At 38.4% G+C, this 19,681-nt stretch overlaps 1 protein-coding gene across 2 annotated transcripts in view; it reads left to right on the top strand.

Moving 5' to 3' along the window:
• PATJ (PATJ crumbs cell polarity complex component) overlaps nt 1-19,681 on the top strand; it is a 367,631-nt gene that overhangs the window by 20,564 nt on the left and 327,386 nt on the right. For both annotated transcript variants that reach the window (XM_047870413.1, XM_047870411.1), the window contains exons 6-7: nt 4,410-4,605; nt 7,367-7,495. In XM_047870413.1, the coding sequence (XP_047726369.1) occupies nt 4,410-4,605; nt 7,367-7,495 (325 nt within the window). The remainder of the gene's footprint in view (nt 1-4,409; nt 4,606-7,366; nt 7,496-19,681) is intronic.

Here is a 19,681-nt window from a genome sequence, read left to right as displayed (position 1 = left end):
TAGCATATAGTGCAACAATGATTTCAGGAATAGATTCCTTAATGCCCCTTACCCATTAAGCCCATCTCCCCTCCCTCAACCCCTCCAGTAACCCTCTGTTCTCCATATTTAAGAGTCTCTTATGTTTTGTCCCCCTTCCTGTTTTTATATTATTTTTGCTTCCCTTTCCTTATGTTCATCTGTTCTGTCATAAAGTCCTCATATGAGTGAAGTCATATATTTGTCTTTCTCTGACTAATTTTGCTTAGCATAATATCCTCTAGTTCCATCCACGTAGTTGCAAATGGCAAGATTTCATTCTTTTTGATTGCTGAGTATATTTTTTTAATTATTTTTAAGAGGTATGTGCAAGCCTTGTATTTTGTTTCTATATGATTCAGGTCCTTTGTTATTCATTTAACGAGTACACTGTTATTCATCACAATTCTACCGCCTGTTAGAGTAATGGCAACAGTACTGGTACTATTATAAAAAAAATTCTCAGCCAATAATACATTTTTGAATTCACATTCTGCATTCATGGGGTATGAGTTCTAGTCTCTCTAACTGAAAGTTCAGAAATAATGGATTTCCATGACTTTGCAGCTTTTCTTCTGCCATTTCATGCAACATTTCCTCAAGTATTTTCTGAGGAACCTTAGCAATGGTTAGATATATTTGAGAAATTCTATCCTGTTCTTGGAGATTGGGTATACATAGTTAGGGTAACCATATAATTTATTGTCCATGTTGGGAGAGTTTTGGGACTGAGAGGGTATGCAGTTAGTGACACTGAGCCAGCAGGTATAGAGTAAGACTATTCTGACAAACCTAAGACAATCCCGGGTGAGCCTGGGCCTTGGGTCACTTACCATTAGTTTACCATAGGCTTTGAAGTCCCTGGACAAAAAGCCTATTTAACTTTGATTGGCCCAACTTTTATTTTTATTTTTTTTTAATTAAAAATTATTGGGATATAATTCACATAATATAAATGTCACTGTTCTAAAATGTACAGTTCACTAGTGTTTAGTGTATCTTCAATGTTATGCAAACTTTTTGTGGTCAGTCCTGTGTCTGAGTTGCTCTGTACGAAGTCTGCAATTACAGAGTGAGGTGAGCATTTCCAAAAAGTGGAATTTGATGTGTCAGCATGTAAACAACCTTTACCAAGACTAAGTGGTCAAGTGACTTTCCAGAGACCACAGTGCTTGGCGGAAAACTTGAGACAGTGGGGTCTGCAAAGAGGAGAAGGTGTTAGAAGAATAAAGAGACTGTCTTGACAGTAGTCCTATGGAGAGATGGAACACAGCTCCTATTCTTGGAGTGAGGCTGCTGTGTATCTAGTGTAGGAATTTAGTGCAAGACAGTATGAGAAGAGACTGGAGAGAGGTGGGGGTCAGTTATTCATGACTTCCTAGGTCATGTGAAATGTATTCATGATCGGTTCTTCCTTTCTCCTGAGGACTTTCCACATAGAACTGTGCTATTTTAGGATCTTACCTAAGACCTACCTGTGCTATTTTGACTCTCAAAATAATGGGAATCCATTATTTTCAAATGTTGCAATGGAGAGACAAGAATTGGTCTCCTCTTGAGTGAAAAATATGAACTCAATATATACAAACAGTATGGAGGAGTTAAATTATAGTAGCAGGAAAACTAATTCTGTTCAACTTTAGAATGCATCAAAATCATATTTTCCAGGAGATTTCACTTCTCTACAACTTGTTTATCTGGGGTTGAGTGTATATTCCCCGAGCAGTTACTAACTGGAAAGAAACTCAGTGTCTTGGCAGTCTATTGGGTAGGGGGAAGGTAGATTAATATAGGTTGATTTCCAGAAAATAGAAGATTTGAATGTGAGTAAATTAAGAACTTACACAAAATCAGTTACATCAGGGTTGAAAAGACTCAAGAGTATCCATTCATTTGGGATTAATTAAGAAATTTTCCTTAACGAACAAACTGTGAATAGGAATTTAGGTGAAGAAGTCAGAAAGGAGGACATTGGAGATGGGAAAATGGAAGTGATCTGGTATTGTCCTATAGTGGTCACATTTTAAAATAACTGTTTCTTTCAGACTTGGGAAAGGTTCACAAGCAACATTCTCAATTTAATATATGTATATTTCAAAATTATGAAAGTAATACATGTATATAATAGAAAATTATAGAATATATAATAAACTACTTTCCCCTCCCCCCAAACATCTAGGACTTTGACTACCCTGAGACAACTAGGAAATACCTTAGAATGGTTTCTTTTTATAAAGACAAGGTCATGGAACATATACAATTTTTAATCTTATTTTTATCTCTTAACACAAGCCTTTCCTAATATTAATAAAAGGACATATAAGCAACATTTTTTTAAAAAGTTTATTCTGAGAGAGAGAGAACACAGCAGAGAGAGAGGGAGAGAAAGACAGAGAACGCCAAACAGGCTCTGCACTGTCAGCACAGAACCTGACCTGGGGCTCGAACTAATGAACTGTGAGGTCATGACCTGAGCCAAAACCAAGAGTCAGACGCTCAGCCAACTGAGCCACCCAGGCACTCCTATATAAGCAACGTTTTTAATGGTACCTGATTTATCATGAGAGCCATCCAAAATTTCGACATCAAAAATAGATATTTCAATATCTAACTTGTTAGTTTCTTTTTTTTAAGTTTTTATTTATTTAGTAATCTCTACACCCGACATGGGGCTCAAACTCACAACCCTGAGATCAAGAATTGCATGCTCCTCTGATCTTGCTAGTTTTACAGGAGAATCTAAAACATGAGTGTCCTCAGAAAACTTAGAATTTTAAAGGATTTACCTAGCTCTGTCTACAGCATATTTAATATAAATGAATACTCAGTGAGTGGTAAATGAGTGGTTTAGATCATTGTGATAATGAGGTAAGTGATGGGGAGGGTGGGGGGGAGAGAGAGAGAGAGACAGACAGACAGACGGACAGACAGAGACAGACAGACAGCTGGATCACGGAAGGTGGATTGATTTTGGCCAAGTAAGTCAGAGGACAGTAAAGATGCAGGGAACCATCTACATGAGAGTGGGAAATGCCAGGCGTGTTTGAGTGGGGAAGAATAGATCAGAATAGTTGGAAAAGGGGTTTATGCAGGAAGGAAGCCAAGTTGGAAGGAGTGCTTGGGGACCAAATGTACAGGCCTTTGAATACAAACCAAGTTTATACTGTGTCCTTGAGCTCAGAAGTTACCAAATTCTGCCTGAGTACTTTTAAGAGGTGATTGTGAGGAGTAAATGAGATCATGCTTGTGAAGCATCTTGTGCAGTACCTGGCTAAATGACAAGTGCTTAGTAAATATTAACTATAATAGAGGTATTTTTTTCTTAAGATTTGCTAAATTCTTTTTTTTGTTGTTTATTTAAACATAAAAAAGAGACAGAGCATGAGAAGGGGAGGGGCAGAGAGAGAGGGAGACACAGTATCTGAAGCAGGCTCCAGGCTCGGAGCTGTTGGCACAGAGCCCAACGCAGGGCTTGAACCCACGAACCATGAGGCCATGACCTGAGCCACAGTCGAACATTCAACCGACTAAGCCTCCCAGGCGCCCCAGGTTTTGCTAAATTCTTTTAAAAACAGTTCTTTTTTTTGTTTTGTTTTCCTTTTACCTTGGTTAGCAGTTGGGCAGTTGGTGATTGCGACAGAAAAGGGCTTAGATAACAGATTTAGAAGTAATGTCTGCTGATTTTCAAGGAGAGTGGGGCCTAATTATTGACAAGTGTCAGAAAAGCAAGGGACGATGGAGATAGGATGACTCTGCTAGAGAGGAAGTTATTGGTGAATTTGAGGATATAGTTACCCCAGTGTGATATATGTTGAAGTCAGATTGGAAGGGGTTCAGAAGGATACAGTTCTTGCGATAATGGGGGCAGTGTTTTACTTGCAAAACTTGGTAGTGGGGCTCCATACATTGCTTCTGCTTATTTTTCTAGCCAAATGTTTTTATCTATCTGTCTGTCTGTCTATCTATCTATCTATCTGTCTATCTATCCATCTATCTATCTATCTCCACGCTCAAAGTGGGGCTTGAACTAAGGACTCTGACATCAAGAGTTGCACGCTCTACCAACTGAGCCAGCCAGGCACCCCCCCACCCCAAATGGTTTTTAAAGTGTGTGTGTGTGTGTGTGTGTGTGTGTGTGTGTGTATGTGCGTGTGGGTGCACGGACACACGCATACATCCATACATGTGCATGCACACATGTTCAGGGATGCACCACTTAATTGGTTAATTAGCTAATAAGTGCTTTTCTGAAAAGCACTCTGAAGAGCTCTGTTATATAATTATTTGAGTAATTGTACTAAGTGAAATAGTGCCATAAGAAATAAACTGCTTCACTTGAATAGATTTTTTTAAATGATGCTATTATATTACAACAAAATTTTCTTATTAAGGGATCAAAGATTAAGGGAAAATGACCAAATATTGGCTATTAATCACACACCGCTGGATCAGAACATTTCCCATCAGCAAGCAATTGCATTATTGCAACAAACCACTGGATCTTTGCGTCTGGTCGTGGCCAGGGAACCAGGCCACATGAAGAGCAGTATGTCCACCAGTCTAACTGATACAACTGTGCCGGAAACAGTGAGTTGCAAACTTGGAAAAATAACTCAGTTTTGAATTATGCCACTGATTTTAATAAGTGTAAAGACATTTAGAAGGTGTCATTTTACTTGTCATACTTTGAGAAAGATCATCTCTAAATATAGCATTAGCATATTAAACAAGATATTCTGTTTTTTCAACATCCTATGATTCTCCTCATTTAAGATTATCAGTTAACATAGAGGATGAATTGTAGTATTATGTTTAACTTATTTGGTGAGGGAAAGAGTCTCGTGTTCCTTGGTGCTGTAGGGAGTTCCTTAATTAAGCTGAGAGTTTTATTAGAGATTTACTATTAAGTATCTTAAGTAAGATTTAGTTATTTTATTCCAAAAATATTGAAAATTATTATTGAAAAAAATTTTTGTAAGTTAGATGGGATGTTTATGATTAGATTATTTATACTGCAAAATTACAGAAGTTTTCCTTTTCACGTAAGCATGTCTACTGAGCAATTTAAAAGAATAAAAGTAAAAGTCTCTTGGAAATCTTTAAACTTGGTTTATAACATTTTACGGATTTTGGCCTCCATCTTCAGAATGCAGGCTAATAAATCTTATTTTCTTATAACACTAAGTGCTAGCTGATTAATTTTCATTCACTGGGACAAAAGAAAAAATAGACCATCTGGGTACAGGACAAGGTCACAACACAAATTAATGTGTAGACATTTTCCCTCTTGCAATCAGTGATATTAATACAGCACAATTTACATAATAAATAGAATGTACAAAGTGGGAAAATGCTTTGCACAGTGGGTAAGAACAAGGGCGCCAGAGCCAGGCTAAGGTGGGTTCGAGTCCAGTTCTTCCACTTTCTAGCTGTGTCCTATCAGGCAGGTTTCTTGACTCCCCCCACACCTCAGTTTCTTCTTTTACTTGAAACTAGTAACAGCGTCCACTTCACAGAGAGATTAAATGTGCAGATTAAATGAGAATGCGTGTGAAGAGCTAAGCATGGTGCTTGGTACAGAATTTACAGTCTACGAGTATTAGCTGTGATCATTAATTCAGGTGTATTTTAGCAAATCTTTTTACTCCGCAGATACTGGGTAGTGTTCTAGACGTGAATTTATTAAGTGTCCCAATATTCCTGATCATTTAAAAAAAAATTTTTTTTAAACGTTTATCTTTATTTTTGAGGCAGAGAAAGAGCATGAGCGGGGGAGGGGCAGAGAGAGAGAGGGAGACACAGAATCCGAAGCAGGCTCCAGGCTCTGAGCTGTCAGCACAGAGCCCGACGTGGGGCTCGAACTCGTCAACTGCGAGATCATGACTTGAGCTGAAGTCAGACGCTCAACCGACTGAGCCACCCAGGCGCCCCAATTCCTGATCATTTTAACATTGCACAGTAACTTTCCAACTTAGTGTAATAATAGAACCAGTAAGTGTACCCTGCTGAACTTGAGATGGAAGATTTGGTTCTGCTTAGATTATGTGAATTTAATGCACATTTCTGGTGGGAACCTGCTACTTACAGGGAAAATGCGTAGGTCTCTCTGTTTTGGACAGTCCTATTGCTAACATCTTCAGTGGGGGCCTACCTTTCCTTTCCCTCATAAGGTCTGCTTAATTAGTCTCTTTATGTCCTTCTCAGCATTTCATTGTTCACATTGCTGCCCAATTAATCTTCCTAAATCACTGCTTTGTTCTTGTGCTCCCCTTTCTAAAACTTTCAGTTATTCCTTCTGCTAATCCAGTGAAGTAAATCCAATCTTTTTAAAAAAATTTTTTTTAACATGTATTCATTTTTGAGAGAGAGAAAGGGTGAGTGGGGGGAGGTGCAGAGAGAGAGAGAGGGAGACACAGAATGCAAAGCAGGCTCCAGGCTCTGAGCTGTCAGCACAGCTGACGTGGGGCTTGAACTCACGGACCATGAGATCATGACCTGAGCTGAAGCCGGAAGCTCAACCAACTGAGCCACCCACACGCCCCAATCCAATCTTGTTCTAAAATGTTTTGTTTTATTTTCAGGGAGAGAGAGCATGTGCTGGGGGAGGGACAGAGAGAGAGAGACAGACAGACAGACAGAGAATCCCAAGCAGGCTCTGTGCTGGCAGCACAGAGCCCAATACGAGGCTCAGTCTCCTGAACCTTGTGACTTGAGCCAAAATCAAGAGTCAGCCACCCAACCAACTGAGCCACCCAGGTTCCCCAACTTAATCCAATCTTTTGACCACATCTTTGACTCATTCTGTTACCTGGTCCATCTTTGCTCTTACATTTCCCTTTTGCTTCAATGTATTTTTTCTCCATAGTGCAACTAAAATGCTACCTTTTTCTTGAAGGTTTCTGTAATTCTTCATTGGATTTGACCTCCTGTCTCTCCCTCCCCTATCTTTCTCCTGCCAACCTTTATAATATTTGAGGTTCTCTTTCAGTTCAGGTAGACATATATTTATTGGTTCCTCCTGTGGGCTGGGCATTGTTCTAGATATTGGGTATAGACTAGAGAATGAGACATGTCTCTGTCCTCTTAGAGCTACATGTCTCTATCCTGTTAGATTTGATATTCTTTCCCATTTTAATTATTTGTGTTTTAGATTATCTCTCTACTGGATTATAAGATTCTCAAGAGCAGGGACCATATGATCATCTTTATCTCCTAGCCTTTAGAGAGTTGCCTTAATTACTTGTATGAATGTTCAATTTGTGGTATATCTGTTACTTCAGTAATTATCGGGAAGCTAAGCATCTATGTCTCGCTAACACTGTGGCTTTTATTTGCTATTAATTTGTAGGTTCATTGGGGCCATATTGAAGATGTTGAGCTCATTAATGATGGCTCTGGATTAGGTTTTGGAATAGTTGGAGGAAAATCGAGTGGTGTGGTTGTGAGGACAATAGTTCCTGGAGGATTAGCGGATCGAGTAAGTTGACTTGTTTATTTTCGCTTTGGTATTATACAGTTTAAAATGTATGGTTTGAAATGTAATTTTATAACATGGGTTACTAGGATATATGATTCCATAAATAGAAATGAAGTGTTGCTAAAAATGTTTATCCCCCTCCGCCCCATAAATGTTAATACACACTCAACTTGGCTTTAAACAGTTCCTAAGTCAGCTTTCTTTTTTTGGTGGAGGGGGAGGTTCTGTTGTTGACAGTCTTCCTGATTCCATCAGAGAACAGTATTTTTGTTGAAGAATTGTTAATAGGTATTGCATTTTGAATATTTGTATTCTCTCCCAGCGTATCTTTCAGGGGCCTAAATGTTAAACTCAGAAGGTACAGTGATTATAAACATTTGTCCAAATATTGTATGTGGTAAATTTTACTTGATTATGATTTTCTGGCATCATAAGTCAAATGACTACACTTCATTATTTAGCAGTTTTTAAACTGAAAGTGAGCCTTTTTTTTTTTTTTTTTTTTTTTTTTTTTAGTAGGCTCCTTGCCCAACGTGGGCCTTGAACTCACAACCCCAAGATTAAGAGTCATCTGTTCCACTGACTAAGCCAGTCAGGTGTCCCTGAAAGTGGGCCATTTTAAAACTTATTAACTATTTCTGCTTAGTTTTACATTGAAGAAAATATTATACATTACATTCAGTTTTTAGAATGTACTCTAGAAATTTGGTTATGACACCACTTAATGATGAGCCCATAGTATGTAGACTGTGATAATCAGAATAGTATGTAAATTTCACTGATTGGTATTCAGTTACCTATACATTTATCCCTTTAATAAGTGTAAGTAAAGAGGAACCTGCTATGCAAATGCAGCTTTGAAGCAATTTCCTTAGCGCTCCATTTCTATTCAAGGTTCTTCTCCCTTCCACAGTATTTAGAGAAGCAGCTCTCAGGGTTTATTCTGTGGGGGTCCCTGAGACTCTTGAAGGGGACCCGTGGGATCAAGACAGGCAAATGGCACCAAACCGTGCCAGTGGTCACTGCAATCTTCTCCACTGTGTGGTTGCAATGAAAAAGAAAAAAAAAAAGTCTTACTACAGGAAGTGCAACAAAGAGTATTGTTTTTTAGTCAATTTTGACATTGAAGTGCATGTGTGACAAAACAGCACTCCTGTCACATACTGAATTTGGATGGTGGTTTTGAGACAAATATTTGTGAGACAAACTAGCTGCTTTTTTATACAGAAAACACTAACGATTTTTAAAATTCTTAAGTTTTGTGCTCTCATTCAAAATAATTTTTTTTTAAAAATGTTTAATGTTTATTTTAATTTTTGAGAGAGAGAATGTGAGCAGGGGAGGGGCAGAGAGAGAGGGAGGCACAGAATCCAAAGCAGGCTTTGTCAGCACAGAGCCCCATGTGGGGCTTGAACCCACAAACCATGAGATCATGACCTGGGCCGAAGTCAGATGCTTAACCGACTGAGCCACCCAGGTGCCCTTCAGTCAAAAATCTTTTTTGCAATATGGTGATATACAGTGTTAGTTTCAGCTGTACATGATTCGATGTTTGTTAATACCGTGAAATGATCACCAGTCATCTAGTTAACCTCCATCACCACACATATTACAGTTTTTTTTTTCTTGTGATGAGAACTTTTAAGATCTACTCTTAGCAACTTTCATATATACAGTACAGTACTGTTAACTACAGTCACCATCCTGTACGTTATATCCCAGTGACTTATTTTATAACTGGAGGTTTGTAACTTTTGACCAGTTTCATACATTTTGCCCACCTACGCCCTCCCTCCCCCCACCCCCCTTTCTGGCAACCACAAATCAGAAAAATCATTTTTATTTTTGAAAAAATAATTGAAGGAAAAATTATGGTTATTCAGATTTGGGAACTTGGCAGACATTTCTTAGAAAATGGATGAAGGAAGCTTGTCACTTCAAGAAAAACGACTGACATTTGTTGGTGATGATAAAATTTGAACTTTCAAGCAAAAGTTAGAACTCTGGAAAAGTTGTGTCTTACCAGAAGTTGAAATTTCCCCATATTTAGACTTTTCTGATTATATTAATTGCTGATATTAATACGATTTTTAAAATATTATATAATGAAATATGTCAACATTTGGAACATCTGCATGAGTCTGTAGATCAATATTTTCTGAAGACCAACGTGTGATAGGACAATGTATAGGTGAAAGGTCCATTCAGAATTCAAAATTGAGTAATAGATTTTAATGAATCACTATTTGAAAGTTTGTTGGTGTAGTTGCAGATGCTACATTGCCACTGAGCTTTAAGAAACTACAACTTGTCAAATTTTGGTGTGTTATCAAAGAATGGGCCTGAAGAGCTATTAAATACTATAAATATGTGTTCTAACCATGTATTTTATGGAGGCCAGATTTTCTTTATATACTTCAGCCAAGCAACATATTGCAACATATTGAATGCTAAAGCAGATGTGAAAATCCAGTTGTCTTCTTTTAAGCCAGATATTAAAGAGATTTCCAAAAATATTTAAAACTACCACTCTTCTCACCATTTTGTTTTAGAAAATATAGCTTTTATTTTCAAACTAAAAAGTGTATACATCAATAGATAAAATATATATTAATATATTACATGTATTAAATATTTTAAGAATTTCTCTTTTCTTTTTGTTTTTTTTTTTAATATTTATTTTTGAGAGAGAGAAAGACAGAGTGCAGGCAGGGGAGGGACAGAGAGGGAAACACAGAAGCAGGCTTCAGGCTCTGAGCTGTCAGCACAGAGCCTAAAGCAGGGCTTGAACCCACAAACTGAGATCATGACCTGAACTGAAGTTGGATGCTTAACTGACTGAGCCACCCAGATACCCCTTCTCTGCTATTTTCTAATTCAGTAGATATCAACAAAAAGAACCACATAAATAAAAGTGCTTTGAGATTCTCAGTAATTTTTGAGATATAATTGACACATAATAAACTACACATATGCAAAGTATACAGTTTAATAAATTTGATGGGGTGCTTCGGTGGCTCAGTCAGTTGAGCCTCTGACTCTTGATTTCGCCTCAGGTCATGATCCCAGGGGCGTGGGATCGAGCCTCATGTCAGGCTCTACACTGAGTGTGGACCCTGCTTGAGATTCTCTTTCCCTCTGCCCTCTCTCTCTCTCTCAAATAAAAATAATTTTTAAAAGGTTTTGTTTTTTTAATGTTTATTTTTGAGAGAGAGCACGAGCAGGGGAGGGGCAAAGAGAGAGGGGGGACAGAGGATCTGAAGCAGGCTTTGTGCTGATAGGGGCTTGAACTCACCAATTGTGAGATCATGAACTGAAGTCAGAAGCTTAACCGACTGAGCCACCCAGGTGCCCCCCCCAAATAATAATAATTAAAAAAACTAAATTTGAAATATGTTTACTGGCAAGTTTAAAGTGTGTAGGGCAGTCCAGCAGGCTGGAAACTCAGGCAGGAGTTGATGTCATGGTCTGGACTTGGAAATTTGTAGGGTCAGTTAGTAAGATTTCTTAGGAAACTCAGGCAGGATTTCTGTTAGAGTCTTAAGGCAGAATTCCTTTTTCTCTAGGAAATCTGTTTCTGCTCTTAAAGTCTTCAACTGATTTGATGGTGCAACCCTCCCCCCTTGTTATCAAGAGTAATGTTCTTAAAGTCAGCCAGTTATAGATATTAATCATATCCGCAAAATACTTTCACAGTAACATCTAGATTAGTGTTTCACCAAAAAAAAAAAAAAACTAGGTACCATCGCCTAGCCAAGGTGATACATAAAATTTAACCATCATACCATCTGTTTCTTCAAGAAAATGAACATATCCATCACCCACAGAAGTTTCCTGTGCTTCTTTGTAATCCCCATTTCTGCATCCTTAATAATTTTTAAGAGTGTGAAGCATTTCTGAGACCAAAAGGGTTGAAAATGGTCATTTTATGGGCCTTCAAAACACATTTGGGGCAGAAAACATATTCTTTAAGGGTTTTTGGAAATTTTTTGTAACCTGGAAAAGGATGAAGTATTGTGGAATATTTTGATATCTTTTTCCACATTTCCTCCCCAACACCCCCCCCCCCCCACTTTAGCAATTTTCATAGGCTTGTTTGCTGGAGTAGCATTTTTCAAGATGCAAAGTGGAGTAGTTACTGTGAAAAACAAAGGGTCAGATAAATTTAGAAAACACCAAGTTAAATAAAATCAAATAGACTTTTTTACTGTAAGAATTTTCTGAGCTTTTAATATCCTAATGTGCATTAAGAATTGTCACAAGGAGAATATGATGTGCAGTTTCCCAAATTAATCCCTTTGAGACACTGTTGGGAAAGGCCCAGGTCTGATATTTAGCCTTTACTGGAAGGGATTGTCACTATTTCAGGTCATTAGGGAGGGGGTTGTGGTATGCCCATCAGTCATGATGGAGAAGCAAGTGTTTATTTATACCAGACATTGTTATCTACCTAATATATATTATTCTCATGTAATCCTTGAAACAGTCATAAATTTTATTTTCAAATTATAGATTTGAAAGCTGTTAAGAAATTGCCCAAGGCTACTCAACTAGGAAATGACAAAGTCAGGATTGAGCCCACATCTATCTGACTCTGAAGCCTGTGTTTTACTGCTTAAATCTATTTATCTAAAGTTCATCCTAATGTTTTTCTTTTTCTGATGTATACTTGTCCAGAGTTGGTCTAAGCTTATCAGGAAATAGCCAGCTCTAGAAGCAACAGAACAATTGGCTTTTTCCTGTAGGGAATATGGTGAAGTCTGATCATAGGGGACAGAGACATCCCCTCTCTCTTCTCACCTCGGCTAATGGCAGATAAAATCTCTTCAACAGATTCTGTGTGTTGTTGCTAAGCCTTTACAAGTTTTTGCTCATGTAGCCTGAACATAGCTGTAAATTTTTTTTTTAATGTTTATTTATTTATTTGAGAGAGATTGAGACACAAGCACGAACAGGGGAGGGCAGAGAGAGAGGGAGATACAGAATCTGAAGCAGGCTCCAGGCTCTGAGCGGTCAGCACAGAGCCCGACGCAGGGCTTGAACCCACAAGCTGTGAGATCATGACCTGAACCAAAGTCAGATGCTTAACCAACTGAGCCATCCAGGTGCCCCAGCCTGATCATAGCTTTAAAAGAATTAAAGGGAGTTATTGCCTTTAATTAAAATGTACTCCTGTTTTGAATACTAATGTTCACTCTTGACTATTGCAATCTTTATGGTAAGGGAATACAGATGTCTTGGGTCATTAGTTTAAGTGTGATCAAGATTGATCATAAAGTGATACCTACGTTCAGCTAGTGGGGTTAATTAATATTACTTTCTTCAAAGAATATAAGATGAGATAATAGAAAGTTAGAAAAAGAAGTCCATATTATTTAAAAGATTTTTATGAAATAGCTCTTTAGTGTTTCCTTTTGTGTGTACAGATAATACACAGTTAAAAGGTGGGTACAGTTGAGGGAGTGTGGCAAAAAAACACCTAACTGAGGTCACTGCAGCATAAAGGGTCATCAGAAAGCAATTGATCAGAAGCAATTGATGATTTGCTATAAGCAAGACATTAAGCTAAAGACTTTACATATAGTATTGAGTATAATGCCCACAACTCAGAGAGGGATTTATTCTCATTTTGCTTAAGAAGGATCTGAGATTTCGGTAGAATAAGTAACTGACATTTGGTCATACAGCTTGATCGAAGTAGAGCCAGGATTTGAACTTGGGTGTGTCTGACTCCTAAGCTGGTCCTTGTCCTTCTGCTGTCTACTGCCTCTAATAGTATAAAGTAAATGAAAAAACTATTGATTTATGTGAGCTTTTTAAGAAACACTTACTGAGATTTAATTACAATGACCAATCATTTAATGTAATCAGGGCCAATTCCATGGATAGGAAAATTGTATTGTGTAAGGGGAGTTAAAGACTTACAATCTATGTTATAAATCTATAATCTATAAACCTATAGACCTACCTATAAACCAACCGGTAATCCTCAGTCTCCAAAATTCACAGTACCTGAAACATACATCTTTTGAGAATTCCGTTCAGCTATGACAAAAGTTTCAAAATTTTTCAGCAGTTAGAACTTTTGTTTTTGTTTTTGTTTTGAATTAAAAATGGGTAGTGTAAAACTTCATTTTACATAAGTATCTTTCTTGTGGTCTGGAGAAATTCTAGGGAAATCAGGTACACTGAGTTTATCCTGTTTTCTCTAGAAGGTAACTATAGCAAAGCAACCTATTTAAAAGTTTTCACGTATTATTGACATTTTGGAGTTAGGCAATTATGAGTCACATTAGCTCTCCAGTAATCTTTCATACTAAGAAAGAATGTAACCAAGCAAAGATTGGAGGGTGGGTGTGTACAATGAGGAATTTTCAGCCTAGAATAAGTGAGGCTCAGCTTGAGGCCATTGAATAGTTGGTTAGTCCCAAGAAATTTTGCTTTGAGTCTATAAACAGATATTTTCCTTATCCTTAAATATTTGATGAGGGCTGTGAGAATTTGAGTAGAATAGGATAGATATACTTAGATGTATTATCTTCCTTTAATTCCTTAAGGAAAAGAGTGTTTATTTTATAAAGTCGCTGTTTTCTGCCAGTGTTAGGTTGTCTTTTGATTAAAGACCAGTGATAGAATTGGTTGGCATTGAAGGTAGTAATAATTTTATTTTCTGTTTTTAGTTTAAAAAAAAACAAATTTATTTATTTTATAGCTTTTATTTTAAAGCTTGAATTCCTTTAGGTATTCAAATATTTTTATTTTATTATAATATATTTAAAAGTTTTTAAATTTATTATTATTTTTTTAAGTAGGCTCCGTGTCCAATGTGGGGCTTGAACTCACAACCCTGAGATCAAGAGTCACATGCTCAGGGTGCCTGGGTGGCTCACTTGGTTAAATGTCTGGCTCTTGATTTTGGCTCAGGTCATGATCCCACAGTATGTGAGTTCAAGCACCACATAGGCTCTGCACTGACAGAGTGCAGCCTGCTTGGGATTCTGTCTCCCTCTCTCTGTGCCCTTCCCTGGCTTGTGCACAGGCTCTCTCTCTTTCTAAATGAACGAATGAAATGTCACGTGCTTTACTGACTGAGCCAGCCAGATACCCCTCATCCAGTCTGCCTATCAGAGAACTTAAGATGCAAAGAAATATATTTTTTTAGCCTATAATTGCTAACTTGGAATAAGTGATACTTTTAATGCTTTCACAATAATCTGTGGTACCCTATTACATCAGCTGTTATCATTATTTTTAATTTAATTTTGAGAGAGCGAGAGAATCCCATGCAGGCTCCAGTCTCTGCGCTAAGCCCGCTGTGGGGTTCCTTCTCACGATTGTGAGATCATGACCTAAGTTGAGATCAAGAGTTGGACACTTAACTGACTGAGCCATCCAGGCACCTCTGCCCTCCCCCCCTTTTTTTTTAAGTTTATTTTTGAGAAAGAGAAAGTAGATCAGCTGTTTTAATTTTTGTGCCTTCCATACTATTTAGCCTATATGCATAATTATTTTTCTCTTGTGAAAGAACCCATGGGTTAATAAATTTTTATACTTGAATGTTTGATTAGCATGCTCTGTGTATTTTTATTTTTAAAGTAATGTCCACACCAAATGTGGAGCTTGAACTCACAACCCCTAGATCAAGAGTCACACACTCCACTCACTGAGCCAGCCAGGCGCCCCAACACCCTGTCTTTGAATGTTGGCATAGCTATTTATTGGCTATCACTGATTTATGATTTCTGTTAAAAGAAAGGATTCTATGCCTTTTTTTTTCTTTGCACAGTAGACAGGTTATGGAAGGAGAATGTTGATCAGAAAATATCAGTAAAATGTAATGCTTAGAGCTTCAGGACTTAAACAAGGTAGCTGTCATTTTGGTGTCTTTCCTATCAATCTGACTGATGATTGTTTTTGCGCTTATGAATTCCTTAGAACACCTGTTTTTCTGGAAGAAGAAAATGTTTGACTTTCAGTGACAGATGCAAATTATCTACATCATTTTAAATTGAATTGAGGTAAAATAGGGAAAAAAAATAGTGCCTAAGGAAGTAACTAAATATGTACTTATGGTGAAGTGCCCTTCTTTAGCCAAATATGAAAACACTTATTGGACAAATTCTTTATTCTTTGGCCCAGCCAGAATTTTGTTCAAGGATGGTTTGATTTACAGAGGCTGCTTCACCCTTGTTTTTCTTTTAAAAAAAATTTTTTTTTTCAACGTTTATTTTTGGGACAGAGAGAGACAGAGCATGAACGGGGGAGGGGCAGAGAGAGAGGGAGACACAGAATCGGAAACAGGCTCCAGGCTCCGAGCCATCAGCCCAGAGCCTGACGCGGGGCTCGAACTCACGGACCGCGAGATCGTGACCTGGCTGAAGTTGGACGCTTAACCGACTGCGCCACCCAGGCGCCCCTCACCCTTGTTTTTCATCATAAGCACTGACTTCTTCTTGAGTACTTGCTTTCTCTCAAGTTGTTACATTGATAGAATATCAAAATTACCAGTGCTTAAAGTAGAAATCCACCATTTCTTTTAATTTTTGTTTTGTTTTTGTTTTTGAGAGAGAGCAAGATAGAGTATGAGCAGGGGAGAGAGACAGTGAGAGCGAGACAGAATCTGAAGCAGGCTCCAGGCTCTGGGCTGTCAGCACAGAGCCCAACATGGGGCTCAAACCCACAAACTGTGAGATCATGACCCGAGCCAATGTCGGACACCTAACCAACTGAGCCACCCAGGCGCCCCAGAAATCCACCAATTCTTTTTTGCTCTTTGCATCTTCTTTTTTTCTGAGTTTCTAAATTGAATTGCGTTTCTGTTTTCCTCCTCTTCTCCTTTTCCATTTGCTTCTAGGGCCTTTTCCAGACTTCAAAACAAAGCCCATAGCTTTTTACTCATTCTTTTTTTTTTTTTTTTTTTTTTTTTTACATTTATTTATTTTTGATAGAGACAGAGCACAAGTGGGGGAGGGGCAGAGAGAGAGGGAGACACAGAATCCGAAGCAGGCTCCAGGCTCTGAGATGTCAGCACAGAGACCCACGCGTGGCTCAAACTCACAAACCATGAGATCATGACCTGAGCCGAAGTCAGATGCTTAACGACTGAGCCACCCAGGCGTCCCAACTCATTCTTTTGATCTAATACCTTCATCCAAGTTTCTGCAAAATTGGAGAAAAGGAAGGATGGGGAATAGACTTTTTAGTCTTAAGATTTTTTTTGTTTTGTTTTTACTTTTTTCTTCTGAATTTCACCGATACCTTACAGATAGTGCCTTCTGGAGCCAGGAATATGAAGCCTAGTACTGCACAAGCCTGGTGGTCATTGCTCTATTCTCAGGCTGTCTTTCTCTCCCAGTTGCAAAATACCTACTTTTCATCTTCATTTCACTGAAGCTTTTTGACAGTTACAGTTTCTTGGAGAACAGGAAAACAGTAAATTGATCTACTAGTGTCACTTTGAAGATATTGAAGTGTAAGATAAAGGACTAATGAGAACTGGTCTTCACTGGGACAGCTTGGGTTGAACCTAGGTTCTCTTATTAGCTTTATGACCTTGGTCAAGTCAGTCAACCTTTCTGAATCTCCATTTGTTCATCTTTAAAGTTGTCCTCCTCAGGGGCTCTTGGGTGGCCCAGTCGGTTAAGCATCTGCCCCTTGGCGTTGGCTCATGATCTCACGGTTCATGGGTTCAAGCCCCACATCAGTCTGCACCATCAGTGCAGAGCCTGCTTGGGACTGTCTCTCCCTGTTCCTGTCCCACTTGTACTGTCTCTGTTTCTCTCAAAATAAAATAAACTTTAAAAATTATAAAGTTGTCCCTCTCTGAATGAGATGATATATGAAAAGTGATTTTCGACCTGTAAGGTATTTTGCAGTTATAATTTTTTGTAACCAGCTATGTGTTAAATTTTGGTATCTTTAATATAGTAAAGATAAGTAAAGAGAATTCAAAATTTCCAATGAAACAAAATGCAGATGGGTCTGCTGTTTCAAGAATTTCACAGTTGGAGGTAGAATGGAAATGTTAAACATTTTGAACTGATGTGCTTTTTTATTGTTTTAAACTTTTCTGTGCATGAGATACACACATAGAAAAATGTACATAGGAAGTATGTTTGATGGCTGTGCACGTTTTAAGTAATGAAATAATCACTGATGTACATATCGCTTAGTTTAAGAAATAGAATGTCACAGGGGCTTCTGGGTAGCTCAGTCAGTTAAGCGTGTGACTGTGATTCAGGTCATGATCTTTAGGTTCATGAGTTCAAGCCCCACATAGGGCTCTCTGCTGTTGGCACAGAGCCTGCTTCGGATCTTCTGTCTCCCTCTCTCTCTGCCCCTCCCCCACTGGTGTGCGTGTGTGTGCATGCTCTCAAAAATAAACATTTTACTTTATTTTTTTAAACATTTATTTTTTCGGGGCACCTGGGTGGCTCAGTTGGTTAAGTGTCTGACTGCAGCTCAGGACATGATCTCACGGTCCGTGAGTTCAAGCCCCGCGTCAGGCTCTGTGCTGACAGCTCGGAGCCTGGAGCCTGCTTCCGATTCTGTGTCTCCCTCTCCCTCTGCCTCTCCCCTGCTTGTGCTCTGTGTCTCTCTGTCTCTCAAAAATAAATAAATTTAAAAAAATAATAAAAACATTTTTTCTCTTTCTTTTTTTTTTTTAACTGTTATTTATTATTGAAAGACAGAGCATGAGCATGGGAGGGGGCAGAGAGAGGGGAAGACACAGAATCCGAAGCAAGCTCCAAGCTCCAAGCTGTCAGCACAGAGCCCGATGTGGGGTTCGAACTCACAAACCGTGATATCATGACCTGAGCGAGATCATGACCTGAGCCGAAGTCAGATGCTTAACTGACTGAGCCACCCAGACGTCCCTCAAAAATAAACATTAAAAAAAAAATAAAAAAATAAAAGAAATGGAACATCACATATCCTTGCTTTAAATTCATCCAGAATCCTGACTTTATATATGCTAATGACTCCTAAATTTAACTCTGTGGTCTGGACTTTTCTCCTGAACTCCAAATTTGTATATCCAGCTGCATATTTGACATTTTCACTTGCATGTCTAATAGAATCTCAGACTGGCTATCTCCAAAACTCCTCATTCCTACTCCCACCCATCCATTGCTCTGTAGTCCTCTATCTCCATTAATAGCAGCTCTGTCTTTTCAGTTGCTTAGGCTAAAACTTTGGAGCTTTAAGTCCTTTTGTCCCCTCACACCTCCTGTAGAAACTATCAGTAGGGTCTGTTGAAAGTTCATTAAGAATACATGTAGGATCTCACTTCTCAACACTCCAACTGCTAACCCAGTCTGTAGGCTACCACTATCTCTACATTACTGCTTTAGTCTACTAACTGGTATCTCTGCTTCTGTTGCTTCCTCTCCTGTAGTCTATTTTTAGCACAGAAGATTGAGGATCTTGTTAAAAGTAAGTCAGATAATGTCACTTCTCTTTCAGAACACTTCAGTGACTTCCTTTCCCATTGGCTCCGAGTAAATGCACTGCTGACCTCAGTTAATGCTCCCTTCTCCTCCTGACTACTCTCCTCTTTGCTCATTCTCTTCCAGCTACACTGATATCTCGCTCATCCTTACACATGCCACTGAGTTATCTGGCCTTGAGAGTTTCTAGCTTTATGCTGGGGGCTTCTGATCCAAGCTCCTTCCCTTCTTGAGGCCCAGGGCTTTCTGATCTCTTCTTTACTTTTGTGGCCATTAATACCCTGGCTCCAAGCCATCAGGCATGAAGTGATGCCCTTGAGCAAATAAATGACTGTTTTAGAATTCTAGATACTATTCTCCTTTTGAACACATCCTCCACCCCATCTTTTTTTTTTTTTTTTTTTGGCAAAGATTTCCTTTTCTCTGTTGCCAGTTCAGCATTCATTAAGACTGTTATGTTTTATTTAACGTTTTATAGATAGCTTCTTTGTCAGCCATTTTGCCAGAATTGAAAGTCTGATAAATTGTTATTAGCTAGTGAAGTTAGATCATTGATTTCTTAGAATATTTTTTTTATTGTTATTTTTCTTTAATTTAAATCCAAGTTAACACAGTGTAATAATTTTAGGAATAGAACTTAGTGATTTATCATTTACATATAACACCCTGTGCTCATCCCAGCAAGTGCCCTCCTTAATGCCCCTTGCCCATTTAGCCCTTCCCCCTACCCCCTCTC

This window comes from Prionailurus viverrinus, chromosome C1 (assembly GCF_022837055.1).
Source record: "Prionailurus viverrinus isolate Anna chromosome C1, UM_Priviv_1.0, whole genome shotgun sequence".
Taxonomy (NCBI): domain Eukaryota; kingdom Metazoa; phylum Chordata; class Mammalia; order Carnivora; family Felidae; genus Prionailurus; species Prionailurus viverrinus.
This window is presented reverse-complemented; position numbering and strand designations above follow the sequence as displayed.